We start from the raw sequence: 22,793 nt of genomic DNA on the forward strand, positions 1-22,793 counted from the left end.
GGGAGAAGGTGTTATTTAGAATTGGCAGTCATTTCTAGTGTGTGGTATAAGTATGTATGTAAAACATTAAAACTGGATAAGCCTATAATTAAAGACACTACTGAAAAGGTTGCTTTTACTGTCTGCCAGAGCTCTGAAAGAGCTCTAAGGTTGGTCATTTCTTTGTAACTTTGGCCCATGCTACTGTGGTATTGAAATAAGCCTAAGTCTATGAACTCAAAAAAATCTACAACCTTATATCGTTTCATGCAGTCCTTCTTTGTCCTGCCAGGCACTGCTTCTGCTATTTTTTCCCATCTTTCAGGTGTATTTACTGGGTATGTTTTCAAGGCTTGTTCCAAAAGCTTCTGTTCTTCTGTTGTCCAAGGGGTGAAATCTGTGCATGGACCTGTTTAAGAAAAATTTTTACTCACACAACAGAGTATTCATCCTTAAAAAGAAAAGAAATTTTGACCCTATTCAAAAAATGGTGCCAGCTAGCTGTTTACTGGTGCAATTGAAGAGAGAGGGACTGTCCATTAAACCCATCAGAGGTGAAAAGGAGTCATGCCCACATTCCTGCCCTCACAGGGTGACCTCTCCTCACAGAAAGAAGACTGGCTGCCTCCCACATGGAAACAAGTCTGAGAAGAAAGAGCTGAGAACAGTGTGCTTAGGCCTGAATGTTGTATGCTATTTTATGGAAGGCATAAGGAAGCAAGAGAAGGCCCTCCAGAATGGCCCCTCCAGGTGTACTGAACTTCCATTTTGTTGCTTATCTTAAAAGAGCTAAAATGATGCCCAACCTAGACTACCCCCCCGCCCCCCGCGCCGCCCAAATCACCTCTGATTTTTGCAACCTCAGGATGATTTTTTTTCCTCTTTATAGAACATTGTAAGTCAATATTTTCAAACTGAAATTTTGGGATAATCAATCTTAGGAATATAGAAAAAGTGTGACTGTTAAGACTAGAGGGCAGGGACAGGTTAACATGTAAAAGTCAAGGCTATTAGTTAATCCCAAAATATATAGTTGGAACTGTGATCTGGAAAGCATATCCAAGATGAACTTCGTTTAAGGGAGAAAGGGCTGGTGGCTCACAAATGCATGAAGTGAAACAACTTTTTCAAAGTTTCTCAAACTCAAAAAATGTCACATCCCACAGCACACATACATGACAAAAGTTTCACAAAAAAATACTCATAAAATAGGTGTAATGCTCCCTCGTATCTTCTGTTCATGACCCACTAAACATACTTCATGACCCACTTATGAAGAAGGCTTAGGGAGGCTGGGTCATGATTTACAGTTTGAAACACTGGTCCAAAGCAATCAAATTAGCTAGAATAGCCAAGACAATCTCCGCACCCTAATGGTTTTTAACTTTCTATTTTGAAATGACTGCAGAATATAAAGAATCTCTGCATGTTCTTACCCCGACTCCTAACATATGAACACTTTACCATACTTGCTTCCTCTTCTATACTCTTCATTTGTTCCCAACCACACATTCTGCCCCTTTATTTCTAAGTTCTTCCATAAAACCAAGGATATTTTCTTAGACAATTACAGTGTATTTTTCGGTCAGGATAGGTCTGTAAACCTATCCAATTTCAACTGCCCCAATAGCCTTCAGCAGTGATTTATAAAATCTGGTGAACAAAATAAGCACACGCCCGCCCCTAATGGCACTGTGGAAGAGCTGCAGTTCTCAGTAGTGTTAAGTAAATTTATGACTGTCCTAAAATGCTTGCTGTACATCTTCCAGTCTGCCAAACACTTTATTTCCCAATCATTTTGAACATAGACCTCAGGTCTTGTATATCTTCACATAGTGTGGATACATGGCTAGGATTTTCTACTTACAGATAATATTTAATTACCTTCAAATCGTTCTGAAGGTGCTGCATTGTCTGCTTGAGGCACCACTCCATGTTCTTTTTTAAATTTATCAAAAGCCTTTTTGTTTATGTCATCTTTTTGATGTGGGTCTGAAGAATGAAAAAATTTGAATATATTACAGATCATCTCATTTAGTCTTTCATTACATTGCATAGATTATTTTAAAGTACTCAAGGTATCAAAGAAACTGATTTGGCAAAACTATGACTCACCAAGTTTTTGAAGACTCTTTGCTTTGCTGATAACATCTTTGGCGGTTCTCTTCACACCAGAAGAAGAATGTATGTTCATGTAATTAGCAATAACTTCCCATCTAGAGCAATTGATAGGATAATTAAAAAAAAAAAAAAAAAAGCAGCTCCAAAACAAAAACCCGAATGATCCTATATTTTTAATGCAGAAGGGTTAGCTATAAATCTATAGACCTAGCTCTAAATTAGTGGTCTAAATGATCACTATTGCCTATAGTTTTTGCTTTTCATGTATATAAATCAACTATATGATCTTGGTTTCAAGTTTACAAAACGTTATTAATTTTGTGTACAAATCAGTGGAAATAAAAGCACACAGTTGTGTATCCCACCATTTGTACACATACTTAAGGAGATAAATGACTCCGAAAACAGATTTAGTTTCCTGATCTATAGAATGAGGGAGCCTGGATTTCTAAAGCTGCTTTAAGTTCTAAAGTCAAAACTGCAATAAACTCAGGTTTGAGGTGGCAAGCAACAGCAGATTAAGATTGTGAACACAAACTCTAGTCCCTAATACAAGCCGTGATTGGACTAAGCCAACGTAACAGTCAAGGTTTGTCTCATAATTTTTAATTTCCTGAGAAACTGATGAAGCATCTGCTGTGTGTGTGGTGTGTGTGTGTTGTGTGTGGGTTGGTGTAAGCTATTCAAGAGCAGTAGGTTCAAAATATACTCTGCTTTTCATACTTCCCACTGTGGCACAGAATTTAGTGGAAGGCAGTCTAGACTCAAGCTTATCTCTGGAAGCTCCTGCTATAACCAATGCTGTTACTTGGATGCTTGTCTACATTATTTCCAGGCTCCAGTTATGTGTTGAAGAGAAATTTAATTAAAATCAGCACCTTGAATTTGTTCCAGCAGGGAAGAGGTTCACAGCTTTAATTAGTAATTGCAGATCATCTTCTGACCAGTTTTTGCTGCCATTTCCACCTCCGCCAGTTGATTTCTCTGCATTCTTAGATGCCTGTCTCATACGAGCCTCAGCTTCCTCTTTCTCTTTTCTAATTTGCTCATTTATTTCTTCTATCTACACAAATACAATAGGTAAGTCAGGGACTTAAGCATCTTGCTACTCTACACTCCCTTTCTGGGTGGGGTCTGTGGTTCTTCTCAACTCCCAGTATTATCCTGACAATGACCCAGGGCAACCCCAAAATGGCATCATCATTCTGGCTTTTTTGTCCCTCTAGCTTATGAGCTGCCAAGCTCTGCTTAAGGAACAAAGAACCACCCTCTGCCTGACCGAACTTGTATTTACATCGTGTGACTTCTATTTGCCTCGCACACTATTTATCAAGTTTCCAGTCACTGGGCTATTCACCCACAAGGCCATTTCAAACCTCTCTTTAAGCTCATACCCACTCTTTCAGCAGATAATTTCAATTGCTTTTCTACAAAAAGGTTAACAACATAGTAAAGTGGCCTCTGTTTTAACTTGAAGTTCTACCATTTACAATGTCACTTACAATCTATCGCACAGCACAAGACATAGCACAGGTGAAAAAAAGGAAACCTTTACTTGACCTTGTTGCTTCTGTGGGCTGCTTTCTTAGGGTCATTCTGGACTCCTTTCCTCACTGCAATTCCTCAGAACCACTCACCAAATCCCAACAATTCCAATGATTCCCAACATCACTCTCCCAGTCCAAGGCTTCCAGTGACAGTTGTAAGTAGTCACTTACACTTACCTAACACATCCTGCCTGCCAATGGCAGATTAATAGTGCAATGGTAACCCATTTCCACACAAAGATCTGCAGTAATGGGAACTAGCCATCGTGGAATTAAAAACATGCTTAAACTTGGCGCTACTTTTCCTAACCATCTACATCTCCCCCTAACTTCCTACTGCTGCCTGTGTTCTGCAGTTCATGCTGTTGCCCTGACCTTCATTTTCACACTGTCCATCCTTTCAGGCTGGCTCCACCCTGCACTAAGCCTTCCTTGACCATTCTGACCTGGGGTTGGCTCTTCCTGTCTAACCTACAGCATTTACTTTGGGCCCCTCTGTCATTTGGTCCTTAGGCCTTTTCAGCATAATTGTTGCTGAACTCCTTTTAGGCATTTTTACAAGTCACCTAGGCACAGTGTTATGAATAGTAGGTACTAATGTTTGTTTCATGAATTGAATTTCTGGGCCTGCTTCCTTACCTGTAAAATAAAGGGTGTAGACTAGACTGAACAAACATATCTTCTGGTTCTAAATTATCCTACAAAAATGCTCAAGGAATAGTCAAAACAAGTATTTTTTCTAAGAATGATTAAAAAAAAAACAACTATGAATAATGTGCTAGGATATCACAAACATTACACACTAACCATACACATTAAATGTGATTTAATCAACAATACCACTTACTGTAAGTAAAGCAGAGTGGGGGACCCAAAGAGAAATGCCCTTTTTGTCCTCACAGTAACTTACATGTTAGGTGGGGAAATACTGAGGTGAAAGCAATACAATAAGCAGAAATGTATGCTAAACACAAGTAGGAGCACTATGTTCTTCTATTACCTGTTTTTCCAGAGCAGCCTTTCCTACTTCTTTTGTAGATGATGTGAGTGTTTCATTCAAGCACTGTAAACTAAGGGGAAAAAAGGGATGAAGCTTTATCCTAAGCCCAGGAGAAGATTTCAATGCTGGTTCTGTAGTTATACCTTGCTAATTCAAGGCGATCGCAAAGTTTTTCCACTTCTTCCATCATTTTAACCCGCTCTGCCTCATTGTCAGAAAAGTGGTTCCAGGTCTAAAAGCACAAACACAAACGTTTTCATCTTGTATCTACTGACTCTCAAAAATACATCCATAAACACAATTAAAAAGCATGAAGTTCTCAAGAGGTTCATGAGGTGAGTAATATGGCCTTCTGACCATCAACCACACTTCTCAGGTACCTCCCAGGGCTTTTTCTGACCTGATAGCAATAAAAAAGGTATTACCAAATGGGTGGGAGAACACAACAGAAAAGGTGATGGTGCAGGCCTTGTGGATATTATAAAAGTCAGAATGATTCTTCTGAGAACCACTTAATCAAATCTTGTATGACAAATTAAAATCCCTCTGTTAAGCTGCCTATTCTAAGGAGCGTGTGCTGAACTATAAAATTTCTTGGAAATTTTATTTTACTATGTTTTAACCCTCTCCTGAGGACATATTTTACTGATTTTAGAAGGAGAGGAAAGGGGGGCGGGGGGTGGAAATAAACATCAATGTGAGAGAGAAACATTGACCCGCTGCCTCCTATACAGACCCTAACCAGGGAATAAACCCACAACCTAGGTATGTGCCCTGACTGGGAATCAAACCTGCAAACTTTTGGTGTACAGGGCAATGCTCCAACTAACTGACCCACACCTGACCAGGGCTGGAAATTTCAAATTTACTGAAACTAAAGACAAAGGTAGTATGTTAAGGAATAGGTGGTATTAGGAAAATTCTATTAACTAAAGATTATGCTTAGAATGGAACGTCGTTATGTATCTGGACGTACAAGAATTGAAAAGTACTTCCCATGCTGCTGACACTTATTTTTCCCATTCCTCACTTTTCTTTGTTTCCTTAATCCATGCAATTTGGCTCTCCCTAAGGTTCCAATGCATCTTTTACTATTCATACTTCCCTAGGCTTCCAAAAGCACTACTGATTTTCTTCCTACCTGTCTGGGTCACTTCTCTTAGGCTCCTCTTCCTCTACCAGTGCCTTTAGTACTGGAGTCTGCCAGGGTTCCATCCTCCACCTTCCTCACTGTACTGTCTCCCTGGGTGATCTCACCTACTCACGAGGGTTTCTAGTGCTACTGAGATGCGGGTGATCCCACTCTTGAACTCCCGACTTGTACACCTCATCACTTAATCTTCATTTGAGTATCTCATTGTGCTCAACAGGCCCAAAACTGAAATCATCATCTCCCAGCATTTTCTTTTTCCTCTGTTTTCTATTTTACTGAACTATACTGTCACCCAGCCAGGTTTCTATACAAGAAATCATGATATATATTAACCCTCACTTCCCCTCTACTACCTCCAACATATAATTGATACTCAACAGGTAGCAGCCTATTCTGCCTCCTAAATATTGGTTCATTTCATCTACCTTTTTCTATTCCTACCATCTCTGCCTTAGTTCATGCCATAATACTCTCACTTAGATTATGGTAAAAGATTCCTAATTGGTTTCTCTAGTACTAGCCTTCTTTCAGCATCCTGACCAAATTCAATTTGGCATCAGATTTAAACTAGCAAGATATATAATGTCCTTCAAGACCTGGCCCCTCCTTACCTCTTGAGCTACCTCTAATTCATTAAACCCCACTCCTCTCATTGCTAATCCCTTACACCTTCTACTCTACCTGACTAAATCCTACTTGATCCAGAAAGCCTTCCCCTGACTACCTTTTTGGTACCTTCTCATCCTATTACTCATCTTGTAGTGTTAGAAATAGCTGTTTGTCATTCTCCATCATTTACCAGCAGATTCCTTCAAGGCCAAGGGCTGTGCCATCGTTATATCCACATAAATTATAACTGCTTGCCACACAGTAAGTACTCATCAGGTATTTGATAAATGAATGCATGCAGGAAAGGGGCAATAAAACAAAGTTCCCAATGCCAGAACTTTTAACCCCATTTATGCATCACCTCTAAGAACTACTCAAGCTTTTTACTTTCTAATTGGCCTTTTAAAGTTTTTTGATTTTACATTTTTTTGTCAAATGCACTACATGTAAATGATCTCATTTAACCTTCACAACTCTATCACTAGATATTATTTCAGTTACTGTGTAGGTGAAGAACTTGAGGAACGAAGGGGTTTGAGGCAACATCCTGAGGGCCACAGCTAGTAAGTAGAGAATGACTTCGAACCCAGGCAGCTTTCCCTGAGCCAATGCTCTTTACCACTATGATACACTGCATCCTTCTCAAAACAATCTTCTAGGTAAAGTCGGAGGAAAATATTTCCTATTTTCTGATAAGGAATAATACTAGTCTTTGCCTCTATCACTTTAACTGTAAGAACATCTCTTGGACAAAACTACATTTGAAAACTCTTGGGTTTTTTGATCAATACTTTTAAGTGAAAAATACATTTGAATGCAAACTATCAGTACTCACCCAAATGATATTCCTTTATATAAAAATAAATGCTTTTCAATCCTTGAAAACACCAAGGTTTAACTTCTAAAGTAACTTTTTCTAAGGTAAGAATTAATTTTGCACAATTAATGAAGCAACGAGCCAAAAGCAAATTGTGGCCCATTATCAGAACAATTAATATGGTTTCTCTAACAAATGAATGCCAACGTAAGAAGAGGGGAAAGATGGTGATGATAGGGAGCCTCTTACACAATTAGGCAACACAAAACTGAAGCCTTTGCAAACATCTTATTTATAATCCTAACTTGAATAAATCAACTATAAAGAGACATTGTTCAGATAATCAAGGAGACAATAATATAGACCAAGTATTAGAATATTAAATAAGATTCTTAGCTTTGAAAATGGCATGATGTTTATACAAAAAAAATCAGAGTTGCATACTGAAATATGCACATGTGTAATTTTTAGAAAGTGAATTTAAAAACATTTACATTTTGAGACAAAATGTGTACAACAGTTTAATTATGTTTGCATGGTATAAGAAAAGAAATATTTTGAAGTTTAATCAGCAAATTTGCTTATTGTTATCTTGTTTGTTCAGTCAGTCTGACATACCTTGCATGAGTTTCGAAGTTTCTGCCTTTCCTTTTTTATGGCTTTTTTCTGGATATCTTTTTCCTTCTTTGCCAGTAATGCTTGTTGTCTAACTTCCTCTTCTTCTTTCTCTTTAGCTAATCGAGCAGCTTCTAATTCAGCTTGTCTTTGCTTTAAAATGGGGAATAAAGTCATTTTAATAAGAAAATTAGAATTCCTAAATGCTCTATAATCTTATTTAAAAAAACTCAGTAAAAAAAGTAAGATGATACATCAAACTTTTTGAAGACTGAAGTTGAACTGGGAAAAGCAATGGTACAGTTCTACAGGCACTTATTAGAAATAAAAGGGACATATTAGAAATAAGCATGGCATTAAAGAAATTTATACGGCATCAATGTTTTTGCTCAAAAGTTTACTGGTAAGGACAATCAATCCCTCTAATCATCAATTGTACAGCTTCTCGTGATTCATTCACAGTAGCACCTAATCTACTCTGCTTCCAGATCATACTTTTTCAACTAGATCTGAAAGTTAAAGATTTTATGAACATTTTAAGTCCAACTTCATCAAATGTCATCTTACTTTTTCTTTAGCTTCTTGCTCCTTCCGTTTTGCTTCTGCTTTTGCTTTCTTTTCTGCTTCTTTCTTTGCCTTTTCTTCTTCCTTAAATTTTTTAATTCTTGGATCACAGCTATATGCATTATCTACCAGAAAAGAAAGTTAATCTTTTGAATTTCTAACATTTAATTAAATAACTTAAATAAAATCAATTATACTTACCAACTAATGTTCTTATTCTGTTCATTTCTTCCTTTTTTCTTTGTGCCCTTGTTGCTCTGTTCTGTTTTTCAATCCATCTCCTCTCATCCCGACTATAAAACAGAAAATATTGGAAATAAAATATTGCTCATAGATATGACTAAAAGTGTAATATAAGTTTATATGTAAATAATGTCTGAAAAGTTTATAATGTTATATCATGCTATATCACTATTAACATTAAAGAATGATTCTACTTATAATTAATTCGGTCTAATAACTTTTGGAATATTTATGTCAAACAAATTTCTCAGGGAAAACTAAAATAAAATGTGGGTTAAGCAACCAGAAGAAAAATAATTTGCTAAATTAAGCTTTTTGGACAATTCTATTCCTTGACATTTTCTTAAGTACATCTTAACTGACTACTGATCTGGCCTCATTGAGCTTAACTTATGAGAAGAGGGGTCTCAAAATATTACAACTCATTTAAAAAGAAAAAAACAAAGAGAAAATATAAAAGGAAACGTAGTATATTTTTACACCATACCAAATACCAAAAAGTCAACCAAATATCTTCCTTTATTAATGATTTATATGCATACCATTCTGCTTTTTCTTTTTCTTCTTCATCTAAATAAGAAAATTCTCTCCAAGAATCAAAATTATACCTGTAGACAGACAAAGTAAAATCAAACAAAAACAATAAACTCTTTAAAATTAGAGATACATAATTTTAAAAACATTAATGGCAAGTGGATTAGTTTATTTTCATGGGTTCCACCACTCCCTTTTGGTGCTGAATTAACATTATGGTCAAGTCTTTCTTCTTTTTTTTTTCTTAGGATTTTTATTTTTATTTATTTCTAGAGAGAGGGGAAGGGAGGGAATAAGAGAGGGGGAGAAACATCAATGTATGGTTGCCTCTCACGTGCCCCCAACTGGGGACCTGTCCCACATCCCAGGTATGTGCCCTGATGGGGAATCGAACTGGTGACCAATTGGTTCACAGGCTGGCACTCAGTCCACTGAGCCAAACCAGCCAGGGCTTTTCTTTTTTTAAATAACATTGCATTTGGTATGAAAATCTAAAATATACTTATCATTTTCTATGGTCAAAATCATACCTCTTCTGTTACGTTTCTCTCTTGATGGGGACTTGTTAAGTTTTCCCTGCCTCCACCTTTGCTAGTCTGTCCAGTCTTAAAGTAACAGAGTGGAGGTTGTTTATCTCTGGTTTGTATCCTCTGAGGATAAAAGCGATTACAACTGATAGAGCTAAATTTAATCACTTTTGTTTTACAGTGATTTTGTTTTAATTTATCAGCTACTTAATTCAGATACTTAATGAGAAAATATAGCACATATAAAGTAACCACTGAATATTGTGGTTATTAAAAATTAAGAAATTAGTTATAGAGACAAACAGTACTGTTTCTTCCACACATACCCAAGTACTTTTAATAGCAAGGTAGCTAAGTGAAGGTGTATTTATTTTTATTCAATTCAAATGACTTCTCAATTTCCATTTTATACCACTATAGTATGCTTGATATCTAGAAATCCGATGAATAGAAAACATTTAAAAATTCTAAAAGTCTAAATATCACATAGGAGATAATACAGCGTTATGTGAAAATATTTATTAATTTCTGAAAAACTGCTGTTGCTCAGTGAAGGTTCTTCTGTACCTCAATTAATTTATGGACAGTCAGTCAAGTACTTACTGAATACTTATGCTTTAAAAAAAAAAATCATAAAATCAGTGTATTCACTTACCAGAAAGAATAAAACGCATCTACATCTTCAAATGATGAATTCATATCACCTAGTTCAGGGACATTTTTTTTATTTGACCATCTGAAATATTAAAAGTAAAATTCGATTCAAAAAATTTGGTACAAAAATTCAACAAATAAATGAATTTATTTAAAACAAGAGTTTTTATTAATGCTCTAAATCTCCCTTCCTTAGATCCTCTATGACTAAGAAATGAAGCTGGGAGATAAGGAATGATGTATGGAACAACGTAGGTGCAAAGAGGACAAAGGTGGATGGGGATAGGAGAGAAAATTATGAAATGGTGTTTTAACCATCAAGTTATCTCCAATTCTATAAATTATCTAGCTGCCAGAGGCTGGCTAGGAAAAGTAGTCACTAAGCCCCCTTTCCAAAGTTCCCTTGCTCCTGCCTGTAAACAAGCAGTACAGAAGCAACCCATGTAGGCCTAGGCTTTTAAATAATGTTAATAGTCACAGAGGAAACAGAGTTCTGCCCCCTCATTACCACCACTTGCTCCGTAAGAGGCACAACTTTTAAGTTCAGGATTTCACCCATCACATACGTCACAGAGTGACCGAAGGCTGCTTACTGACACACTTCCCACTCTATAAAACTATTGAAGGAAAAAAAAAGTAATACAACTGCTTTTCTTTTTTCTTTAACCACCTTCAGCACTATTAAAAAATGAATGTGAGGAGAAAGACTGGAGGAAATATTAGGCCATACCAAATGGCTAATCAAAGTGGTCCTCAGACTTGCCTGCACATCAGAATCACGTGGAACACAAAAAACCCTACATGAATTCCAAAACAATTTCACTGAAATCACAATTACAGTCTCTTTAGATGGAACCCAGGTGTCAGGAATTTTTCATCTCCAGGTGACTCCAATGTGCAGTCAAGGTGTACTCTGTAAAAACTTTTCAATGCAGATGGAACCAAAAACTTCAGAATACTGGTATACCCTATGTAAAAAATGATTTGAATGAAATAAATTACATATGCTTTAATCTTAAACGTAAGTCATCCTTTGTTAGAGAACCTTGTAATAAGCAGATGTTCCCAAAAAAAGAAAAAAGAAAAAAAAGTTTTTCAAATGATACTAAGCCAACAGAGTAATGTACCTGTTAATGATAAGCAGAGAGAGAGAGAGAGAGAGAGAGAGAGAGAGAAATTACTGAGACCTAAGTATCAGTATCACACTACATAAAATCAGTTCCATCCCCCAAAGGAAACGTAAAAGAAAAACATGCCGTGAGTTATAAAAGAATTTCACTACAGAAAAATAAACTTCTGTTTTTAGAGTAAAACAGAAACCTGGAGACTAAAGAAGCAAGCCAATAGAGCAACGATTTTCAACCGGTATGCCACAAGAACTTTTAAAACATGCAATACCTGACTAAGTCAGGGGCACTGACCTCTTTTCCCTTAGGTTGTCAAATACAAAAAATGACAACAGCCAACACAATAGCCATCCAGTGTGAATGAATCAAAATTATACTTATTTTTTTGTCAGATGAGCAAAACAATATTTTTTGATGTGCTGCAGAATTTTAGTAATTAGTTTATGTGTCCCATGGGATGAAATAGGTTGACAATGGCTGCAACAGAGCATAATGATCACAAGGCGATGCCTTAACTCACCTGGAATTCCTTTCAAACACTGGGGAAAACACTTCAAAGAAATTGTCCTTTGCTTCACTTTTGGAAGGAACTGAGTTATCAAAAGTAGGATCTACACTGTTAAATGCTCGTCTTTTCACTGGATCAGATAACATTTCATAGGCTGAGGATAAAATGATAAGGTTACAGTATTGTGACATTTTTTTCCTGCGAGTATAAACTTCCTTTAAAAAAAGTTATTTTTCATATTTAAAAATTTTCTGTGCTTGGGGAGAAGAACTGATCTAGGTAATGAAAACCCTAGCAATACTGCATATAATTGGACTTCCTTAAGTGGCTCTTCTGAAGGCAAATGACAAAACAATAGTTAAATACTCATCCCTTGGCTTCTGGTCTAGATAGGGGTATAGGTAAAATGGGTCTCACATTCTCCTACAACCAAATCAAAATTACAACTAAGTTACAAAACAACCATCATTCAGGACTGCCTGAAATCTATGTGAACATAAGTCCTATAACTAAGGATATAAAGAAGCAGCCACATTGAGACTGGCAGAATGGATAGACTCTGAATGAGCTGGTCCCACACCCACATGTGGTGGATAAAAATTGGGAGAAGTATCTTGGCTGTGGAGGTCCCCCCAGAGGAACACGGTGTACCAGACCCACAAAAGGTCCCCCAGTCCAGGATTCCAGTGCCAGGAAGAGAAGTCCCCAAAACTTCTGGGCTTCTGGAGTCCTAGGCAGTTCCCCTTACAGGGCCCACACATGGTCTTACAAGGCTTCACTTTATCTGAGCAGCTCAAAAGACGCCAGGGACATACGGGGAGGATCTGAATTGTCTGGCATCAAGGTGAAGGTTGAAGGGGCAGCTTTCTTTGAGACAGAAGTGCTGGCAGAGGCCATTGTTCCTTTGCTGAGGCCTCTCCCCACAGAGTCAGCAGGTGGGCACCATATCTGAGTCTTCATCAACCTGGCAACACTGTCTGCCCTGCCCTGGTCCCTGAGATCCTGCCCCACCCAACTTGCAGGCCCACCCAAGTTGTTTTCAGTGGCTTTTCCATACAAACAGCTTGTCTTGGCTCATGCTTTGTACTTTCCTAAAATCTCTTGAAGGTTCACAAACTCTAAACAAGCAGCATCTAACCCCCTGATGTCTCATACATACTGCTAAGTGGCCCTAGGCTGGCTTTAATACACTCACAGCTGTGCCTCCCCCAGCACTCCAAGCCCAGTAGCCATCTGCAGATCGCTTTGTAGCTCATGCCAGGTGGCCCTCGACAAGGTCCAGCTGGCAACTGACCTTGGCCTGCACCTCCTAGGAGGCCCCAGAATCAATTAACCTGGCGGACAACTTCAGATCATGCTGAAGCACCACCCAATCACCTCCCTGTATGACACACTCAAGGACAAACTCATCAGAGCCCTGCTGAAGCCAATCCTGCTCTGTAGAGTGAGCCCCTGAACAACAGATCCTCCATCGTAGTCATGGCCAGTCATCAAAGCTGATCAAGATGGGGGTAAATTCCTCCCACTGCTATGCCAAGAGCAATCAAGGCTCAATTACAACAGGAGGGTGCAAACAGCCCATACTGGTCATGTACCTCAAATGTCCAGCTCAGGTGACCCAAGGGGATGTGCCATTAGGCCTTACAGGACGCCTACTGCATAATACCACTTTACCAAGACCACGACATGTAGAAGCTCTATCTAATACATAGAAACAAATACATTTTCACAGAGAGGTTGTGAAAATGAGGAGACAAGGAAATATGTCCCAAGTGAAAGAGCAAAGCAAAACTCCAGAAAAACCACTAAGCAAAATGAAGACAAGCAATCAACTAGATGCAGAGTTCAAAGCACTGGTTATAAGGATGCTCAATGAACTTAGGGGAAGAGTAAATGAACCTAGTGAGAACTTCAACAACAAAGACATAGAAAACATAAAAATGGACAGAGAACACACAAAAAAACAGAAATGAAGAATGCATTAACTGAAATAAGGAATATATTACAGGGAATCAAGAATGCAGTAGATGGCGCTGACTGGTGTGGCTCAGTTTGTTGGGCATTGTCGAGCAAAGTAAAAGTTTGGAAAGGGTTGCTGATTTGATTCCTGATAAGGGTACATGCCTGTGTTGTGGGTTCATTCCCTGGTCAGGGAACGTATGAGATGCAACCTATCAATGTTTCTCTCTCTGTCTTCTCCTTCCCTTCCACTCTCTAAAAATAAATAAATAAAATCATAAAAAAACAGTAGAGTAGATGAAGTAGAGGATCAAATCAGCAATTTGAACTATAAGGAAGCAGAAGACACTCAATGAGAACAGCAAAAAGTAAAAAGAATCCAAAGACAAAAAAACAAAAATGATGTTAAAGGAGCCTCTGGGAAAACTTCAAGGATACCAACATTCACATAATAGGGTGCTGGAAAGAAAAGAGAGAGGAAGAATTGAAAATCTATTTTAAAAAATGACAGGAAACTTCCTTACCTTAGTGAAGGAAAAAGATACGCAAATCCAAGAAAGGCAGAGTCCCAAACAAAATTAAGCCAAGGAAGCCCACACCAAGACACAACATCATTACAGTGCCAGAGGTTAAAGACAATATCAAAAGCAGGAAGAGGAAAGCAGTTAATTACCTACAGGGGAGCTCTCATAAGATCGTCAGCTGATTTCTCAAACTCTGTGGGTCAGAGGGACTGGCAAAATTTTCAAAGTGGATGAAAAGCAAGGACCTACAACCAAGATTACTCTACACAGCAAAGCTATTATTTAGAATGGAAGGACAGATAAAGAGCTTCCCAAACAAGAAAAAGCTAAAGGACTTCATCTCCACCAAATCAGTATTACAAGAAATGTTAATGGGTCTTCTTTAGGATGAGAAGGAAAAAAAGACCAAAAATATGAATAATTAAATGGCAATAAATATGTATCTATCAATAATTACTTTAAATGCAAATGGATTAAATGCTTCAACCAAAAGACATACAGTGGCTGAATGGATAACAAAACAAGACCCTTATCTATGCTGTCTATAAGAGGATCACTTGACATCAAAAGACACACAGACTGAAAGTAAGGGAATGGATAACAGTATTTCATGAAAATGGACACAAAACAAAAAAAAAACCCAGCTGGGGTAACAATACTTAGAACTGATGAAACAGACTTTAAAATAAAAATTATAACAAGAGACAACAAAGGACCCAGTAATTTCACTTCCGGGTATTTATCTAAAGAAACCCAAAATATTACCATATTTTGCCATGTATAATGTGTACTTTTTGCCCAAATTTTTGAGGGCAAAATAAGGATGCGCATTATACATGGGTAGTACTAATTATCCATATAAATGTTTTTAGTTCTTTTATTTATGCTTATGCATTAAAAGTGTAACTCTAGAAAGCAATGATATCCATATGCAAAATAATACCCTGGAATACGATAATCAGTTTTGCAAGTGCCTTTGCTTCTAAATATAAATAAATACTTGACTTAAGAAATTAAAATGATTTTTTTCCTGAAAATTTGGGCCAAAAATGTGGGTGTGCATTATATAACGCAAAACACAATAAACTGAAGACATATACATCCATATGTTCACTGCAACATTATTTACATTAGTGGAGATAGGGGAGCAACCTAAGTGTCCATCAAGAGATGAATAGATACAGTAGTAGTGTGTATGCACAATGGAATGACTTAGCCATAAAAAAAGAAAAAAAATGAAATCTTGCCAGCTGCAACAACATGGCTGTTCCTAGAGGGTATTGTGATGAGTGAAAAAAGTCAGAGAAAGACAAATGCTAAGCAATTTCACTTGTATGTGGAATCTAGAAACCAAAATAAACAAACAAGCAGAGCAGGAACAGACTCATAGATACAGAGAACATTCTGACCGTTGGCAGACAGGAAGGGGTTAGTGAGATTGGTAAAAAAAGATGAAGGGATTAAGAAGTACAAATTGGTTGTTACAAAAAAGTCATGGGGACGTAAAGTTCAGTATAAGGAATATAGTCAATAATATGATAATACCTACGTATGGTGTCAGATGAGTACTAGACTTAACGGGATAATCTACAAGTTGATTATCCCGATAAATGTCTATTCTCTGGTTGTTCAACAGAAACTAATATAATACTGTATGTTGAGTGTAATTAAAAAATAAAAAAAATATTAAAAAATACTCATCCTCTGAAGAGAAACGAATTGTTAGAAAATTAACTCTTAGATCACAGGCTTTTGAAAGATCAAAGGATTTTAGGCATCTTGAACATTGTGTAAGAGTGAGCCAGTAAGAATGAGTTTAAAAGGTATGTATACAATTTTTTAACAGTTACCATTGAAATGTAAAATCACATTTAAGGGAACATTTAGAAATGGTGGTAACTATATTAATCTGTTTAATGAAGATATGTAAATATGTAATATGGTTATGTAAGTAGTAATAAGCAGTTGTGGGTCCTATATTAGGATATAAACAACACCTGGATGTAAATTATCAAGACATCTGAGGAACAGTTTAGTCCCATAGAGTATTAATATCTGAAATGGAGAAAGGTCTTAGTATTCTCATTATTAGATGTAACACATATAAATTAACTCTAGGATGAACTTCTCAGAAGAATCACCTGTGTCCTGGCCGGTGTGGCTCAGTTGGTTGGAGCATCATCCCGTAACCGAAGGGTTGCGGGTTCACTTCCCAGTCAGGACACGTATCTAGATTGCAGGTTCAGTCCCAGTCCAGGTGTGGGAGGCAACCATTCGATGCTTCTCTCCTGCATCAATGTTTCTCTCCCTTCCTCTCTCCCTTTCTAAAAGAAATGAAAAAATGTCCTTGGGTAAGGATAAAAGATTAAAAAATAATAATAGTAACTGCAGAGCCCAAGGCCCTAGCTCAGATCTACTGGATGATGCTCTGCGTTTAAAAAAAAAAAAAATCACCTGGTGATGTAGTTAAAATACAGATTCCGATTTGGTAGGTCTGGTGTGGGGCCTCTGAGCTTCTGCAGTTATGACAAGCTGCCAAATGTTGCTGATGCTGCCGGTTGGGAGAACCTCACTTCATGCAGTGAGGCCCCTGGGAAGATTACCAGAAATAACCAGATGTAACTAAAAACGTTTTTAATGTCATGATATTGTTAAATGAACTATAGAATACACTGGAAACCCAATTCCAGCAATTAATAATCATCATTATTAGAAATTCCTGACTCTAAAATATTTTCTTACCTTTAGTTATGCAAGTAAAATAGTCATTATCTCCTTCTTTTATTGGTTCACCAGCTGCTTTCCGTTTGTCTGGGTGATGCTTTAAAACCATTGCTTTATCTACAAAAAAAGGCAGGTTTAAATGATTTTGTTACTTTAGATATCAAAACTAGAAGATGAACTAAACAGACCATTTCTAAAATCATAATGCTAATTTAAAAATATTTTTTCCTATGGTAAAATACAAGCATATATTAAATGTGGAAATTAAAGAGAAACAAAGAATTATTTTAAGTGGCCAAAGTGCCAACATCTGAAGACAATTACTGTTAACATTTTAGTGTATTTATACAGCCTTTTCTTTTTAGTATATGCTTCAAAAATTTTAGGTATAATCATATATATACCAATTTATATTCTTATTTTTTCAACTTACCATTACAGCATTTGCATTTTCCATGTTGTTACAAACTTCAAAAATTTTTTCAAATGATTGCTAGTGCTTAGTACAGAATTTCAAGTAGATTTACCATAATTTATTTCTCTGCTGCTGAATATATAATTACTTCAAAATTTTCATTATTAAAAATTCTAACTTAATCGTTTTGTACATAAGTATTTTTCCGTATTTAGAATTTTTTCTTCTTAGGATGTATTGACATAAGTGAAATTAGTGATTGAAATGTAGGAACAACTTCCCTTCTAAAGTTAAACGACTTCATACTCCTATGTGAACATCCTTTTCACTACAGCCCCACTGGCACTAGATGTAATTATTTAAGATTATGATTATCACTTGTGCTCAATAATTTTTTTTTAATCTTTTATCCTTTATCTGTGGAAGAAGGAGAAGTTGTCAGTTTTTCTTCTAAGTTTGTTGGGATTTACTTTAAAATGACCATAGTTCTCCAATATATTTGATGGTGAATTCCAAAAACTGCATTTTTTTTTGCATATTTTTCCTGTACTTAACCACTTGACACAACTTTCTTTGTTTTTCTAGGTAGATTCTATATTGCCTACAAAGATATATTTCTTCCTTCCTTTCAAATAGTTCTCTTTTATTTAACATCTAATTCACTGACCTATACTCACAACATAGCATCAAAAATAATGGGCAGGTTAGCTTCTCCCACAGATTTTAATGGCAATATCACCAATGCCACACATTTAAGTTTGTCGGCTGTGGGTCTGAAACACTTCTCAAAGTAGAGAATTAACTGCATTTCTTTTCCAAGTTCTATAATACTTATAAAAAAATAATGGATATCTACTTAGGAAATCACACAGTATTACCTAAGCTACAAAGAGATTTAGCTATATTAATGTATTTCCTAAATTGGATTCCTGAGAGAAATCCTACTTGTTCATGGGCACAAATCTTTTAGTACATATTAAATTCAGTTTGCTATTATTTGAGGGATTTTTTATTTTTTGTATGACATGCATGGCTGAGATTTGTAGTTTTTTAAAGCTGTCTTCATTAGGTTTTAAAAATGTATTAAACTTTTTAAGACTTAATTTTAGAGTAATTTTAGTTTTACAGCAAAACTGAGAGGCAAAGAGATTTCCTATGCCCCATACATGCACAGCCTTTCTCCACGCCCCCATCACCATCCTCCACCAGAGCAGCTGGTTACAAATGATGAGCCAACACTGACGTCATAATCACTCAAACTGCATAGCTGATATTATGGTTCACTCTTGGTATAGTACATTCTTTGGGTTTGGACAAATGTACAATTATATATGTCCATCATTATATTATTATAGAGTATTTTCAGTGCCCTAAAAATCCTGTTATCTGTCTATTCCCCCATTCCTGGCAAACATGACCTTTTATTGTCTCTCTAGTTTTCTCTTTATGTGCCAAGTTTTTATACTAGGAGTATATTAACTTCACAAAAGTAACTCTTCCAAAACAAGTTTATGTTCAGCATGAGAAATTTCAATCCTTTAAACATTTGAAATAATTCACTTAAGAAATCACCAGAGTCTGAAAATGTTTTCAAGGAGGTAATTCTTTTGTAATTTTTAAAATTTCTTCTGCACTTTAAAAAAAGTTAATTTTATTAAAATTTTCAAATGCATTATATTTAAGAGCATTCTCAATTGAAAATATCCTCTATAATAATTTTCTTCCTGTATTTCACTATTAGTATTTTACTCTGATAAATCCATTTTTGGATACTTAAAAAAAAGATTTTATTTATTTTTAAAGAGAGAAGGAAGAGAGAAGGAAACCAGTATGTGTTTGCCTCTCGTGTGCCCCTACTGGGGACCTGGCCTGCAACCCAGGTATGTGCCCTGACTGGGAATCCAACCAGTGACCCTTTGGTTCACAGGCCAGCACTCAATCCACTGAGCCACACCAGCCGGAGCTGGATACTGTTTTATATCTTACTTTTCTCTTCCATGTTCCTCAGGGATATTTTTTAAACATTTAAATTGAATGTCTATTTTTCCCACTTTAAAAAAAAGCAACAATAGTTTGAGGCAATGAACTTATTTATGGTACAGCTCTAGTTGCCATCCCTTGAGTTTTTTAATAACAAATTTTATTATGCTACTACAGTTGTCCCATTTTTTTTTTCTGCTTTATTCCATTACGCCCTGTACCACCCCTCCCACCAGAATCTCCCCACCCCCTTAGTTCATGTCCATGGGTTGTACATATAAGTTCTTTGGCTTTTTCATTTCCTATACAATAGTAATTTTTACCTCCCCTTAACTATTTTGTACTTACTTTTTATGCTGCTTATTCCCTGTACCTTTCCCCCCATTCTTCCCTCTCCCTCTCCCCTTATCTCCATTTCTGTGATTCTGTTCCTGTTCTAATTGTTTCTTTAGTTTGTTTTTGTTTTTAGGTTCAGTTGTTGATAGTTGTGAGTTTAATTGTCATTTTATTGTTCATAGTTTTTGATCTTCATTTTCTTAGAGAACTCCCTTTAACATTTCATAAAGTAAGGGTTTGGTGATGATGAACTCCTTTAATTTGACCTTACCTGGGAAGCACTTGATCTGCCCTTCCATTCTAAATGATAGCTTTGCTGGATACAATAATCTTGGATGTAGGTCCTCACCTTTCATGACATTGAATACTTCTTTCCAGCCCCTTCTTGTCTGCAAGGTTTCTTTTGAGAAATCATATGGTAGTCTTATGGGAACTCCTTTGTAGGTAACTGTCTCTTCTCTTGCTGCTTTTGAGATTCTCTCCTTATCTTTAATCTTGGGTAATATAATTACGTTGTGCCTTGGTGTGTACTTCCTTGGGTCCAACTTCTTTGGGACTCTCTGAGCTTCCTGGAAGTTTATTTCCTTCTCCAGATTGGTGAAGTTCTCCTTCTTTAGTTTTTAATTTCTTGCTCTTCTTCTCCTTCTGGGACCCCTATGATTCGGATGTTGGAACGTTTAAAGTTGTCCCAGAGGTTCCTAAACCTCTCATTTTTTTGAATTTTTGTTTCTTCATTCTGTTCTGGTCGAATGTTTATCTCTTCCTTCTGCTCTCAATCGTAGATTTGAGTCCCAGTTTCCTTCCCTTTACTGTTGGTTCCCTGTATATATATTTTTTATCTCACTTTGCATAGTCTTCACTTTTTCCTACTTTTTGCGACCATACTCAACCAATTCGGTGAGCATCCAGGTTACCAGTGCTTTGAATTGTGCATCTGATAGGTTGGCTATCTGTACAGTACTTAGTTCTACTTCTGGAGCTTTGATCTGTTCTTTCATTTGGGCCTTATTTGTCTCAGCACACCTGTTACATTGGAAGAGGCAGAGTCTTAGGTATTTGTAGGTGGGGTGGGGTCCAAGAGGGAACAATGCCAGTTGCTTGGCTTTCAGTCACTTCCCCAGCTATCCACAAGCAAATTGAGCCCTTCTTTTGCTAATTCCCCTGGCAGGGCTGGAGGGGGGTGTGGGTTGTGTACATTTTAGGACCCTACAGGTCTTTCCAAGGGACTCTCCTGTGAGGTTGTGAGTTTCTCCTGCTGCTGCAAACCCCACAGGTTTTTACAGCCAAAGGTTTTGAGGCTTTCTTTTCCCACACTGGAACACTGTGTTACGCTGTCTCGCTCCGCAGGTATTCCTTACCGTTTATCTGCATGCAGATGTGGGACCACCCCGTGAGCCAGCTGCCATCTTGCCGTGTGTCCTCTCAGCTCTGGCTGCTAATCTCTGACCCTTCTACCGGTGTAGATGAATGTTTCTTCTTTAATTCCTTGGTTGTCAGACTTCCATACAGTTCAACTTTCTGCCAGTTCTTGTTATTTTTTGTTTTTAAATTGGTTGTTCTCCTTCTTTTGGTTGTGTGAGGAGGCAAAGTGTATCTACCTACGCCTCCATCTTGGCCGGAACTAGTTTTTGGATATTTTGAATAAGGCTGCTATGAATATTTTTGAAATGTTTTTATAGGCATATTAAACTTAGTAATTTCTACATATACTGCAAGAAACTGACATATATTTGGTTTTTTTTTGAGCTCCAAGATTTTTCTTACAGTCAAGTACATTATTTCCTCCACTAACACTCAAGAGGCATTTTTATCTTTTAACTGGCTTAAGCAATAAAGAAAATATTAAAGGTTATTAGGCAGCTCACAAAACTCTGTGAGAGTCAGACTATTAGGCATGAAGGCTACATACTCAGGAATAGTAATTAAGTCATACTGGACAGTTTGGAGGCGTTATGATCTCACCACAGTTGGGCACTGTAGAAACTGGCCACAGGCTACTTCCACTGCCAGGGCATAAGGGAAAGCCATGAGCTTCTCTCTGTGCTGCTCTTTCACCTCTGCTGGCAAAACAGATTCTGTGCAGGTCAGGCCTAATTTAAACATTGTTCCCTTTTTAATTGCAAGTATGTGCTGAGCAGGAAAACGTTAAGTCATATGACTAAAATTTTCTCACTCTCAAGACATATCTTTACAAATCAGGTTAAGTTTTCTACTTTATTTGCGATTATTGTTCCTGTTACATTTATTTTGCTTTCTTCCTTAAAGAAATCTGGTATCTCTCTATTCTTTCTCTCTGAGTCCTGGGAACATTACTCAAGATTGTCCTCTACTTTACTGTTTTCTAACTATATGTCTGCCTTTGTAATTCTAAATTCGGATTTCATGTTTTGTTTCCAGACAACTGTACTTAATTCTCCCTAACCTCTTAATACAGTGCCTACACTGACCCCAATACTGTGTCTTCACATCTTACTGTCAACATATAGTGGGTACTTTAGATTCCTTTTGAACCTTATGATAAAGTCTGAGAAAGAGGATGTCTCAATTTTTTATTGGATAGTCTTCTCTTATGCTGCACTATTTTTTTTCTTCACTGATTTTTCTAATTGTTTTCAGTTGTCAATGTACATTAGGGGATCCTGAGATAGTCCTATACTCTGTTCCTGAGCAGGCAAAAGATGTCACCTGGTATTAAAAATAAGGTAAAAAGAGACTAAGAAAATTGCTGGTTTGAAAAAGAAACAAAGATAATTTGGGAGCAGCTATTATAAGTTTACTTAAATTTCAAAGACTTCTTTTTCTTCTTTCTCCCAGCCAAAGACAGTTTCTGGGTGTTCTGAGGATATATCAGCAAAGA

At 36.9% G+C, this 22,793-nt stretch overlaps 1 protein-coding gene across 2 annotated transcripts in view; it reads right to left on the reverse strand.

Moving 5' to 3' along the window:
* Positions 1 to 22,793, reverse strand: part of DNAJC2 (DnaJ heat shock protein family (Hsp40) member C2) — a 32,361-nt gene that overhangs the window by 107 nt on the left and 9,461 nt on the right. Inside the window, exons 4-16 of one of the 2 annotated variants that reach the window (XM_054564140.1) lie at positions 17,224 to 17,322; positions 12,011 to 12,152; positions 10,365 to 10,445; positions 9,191 to 9,256; positions 8,607 to 8,698; positions 8,409 to 8,530; positions 7,845 to 7,994; positions 4,791 to 4,879; positions 4,648 to 4,717; positions 2,979 to 3,163; positions 2,095 to 2,195; positions 1,864 to 1,971; positions 234 to 388 (exon numbers count right to left, since the gene is read on the reverse strand). In XM_054564140.1, coding sequence (XP_054420115.1) covers positions 234 to 388; positions 1,864 to 1,971; positions 2,095 to 2,195; positions 2,979 to 3,163; positions 4,648 to 4,717; positions 4,791 to 4,879; positions 7,845 to 7,994; positions 8,409 to 8,530; positions 8,607 to 8,698; positions 9,191 to 9,256; positions 10,365 to 10,445; positions 12,011 to 12,152; positions 17,224 to 17,322 — 1,460 coding nt within the window. Of the gene's footprint in view, positions 1 to 2; positions 389 to 1,863; positions 1,972 to 2,094; positions 2,196 to 2,978; positions 3,164 to 4,647; positions 4,718 to 4,790; positions 4,880 to 7,844; positions 7,995 to 8,408; positions 8,531 to 8,606; positions 8,699 to 9,190; positions 9,257 to 10,364; positions 10,446 to 12,010; positions 12,153 to 17,223; positions 17,323 to 22,793 lie in introns of those variants that run through there. The other variant, XM_054564138.1, reaches the window with a different exon arrangement.

The sequence above is a fragment of the Pteronotus mesoamericanus genome, unplaced genomic scaffold (assembly GCF_021234165.1).
Source record: "Pteronotus mesoamericanus isolate MK-2021 breed Mesoamerican mustached bat unplaced genomic scaffold, CSHL_Meso_final scaffold_85, whole genome shotgun sequence".
NCBI classification, from domain to species: Eukaryota; Metazoa; Chordata; class Mammalia; order Chiroptera; family Mormoopidae; genus Pteronotus; species Pteronotus mesoamericanus.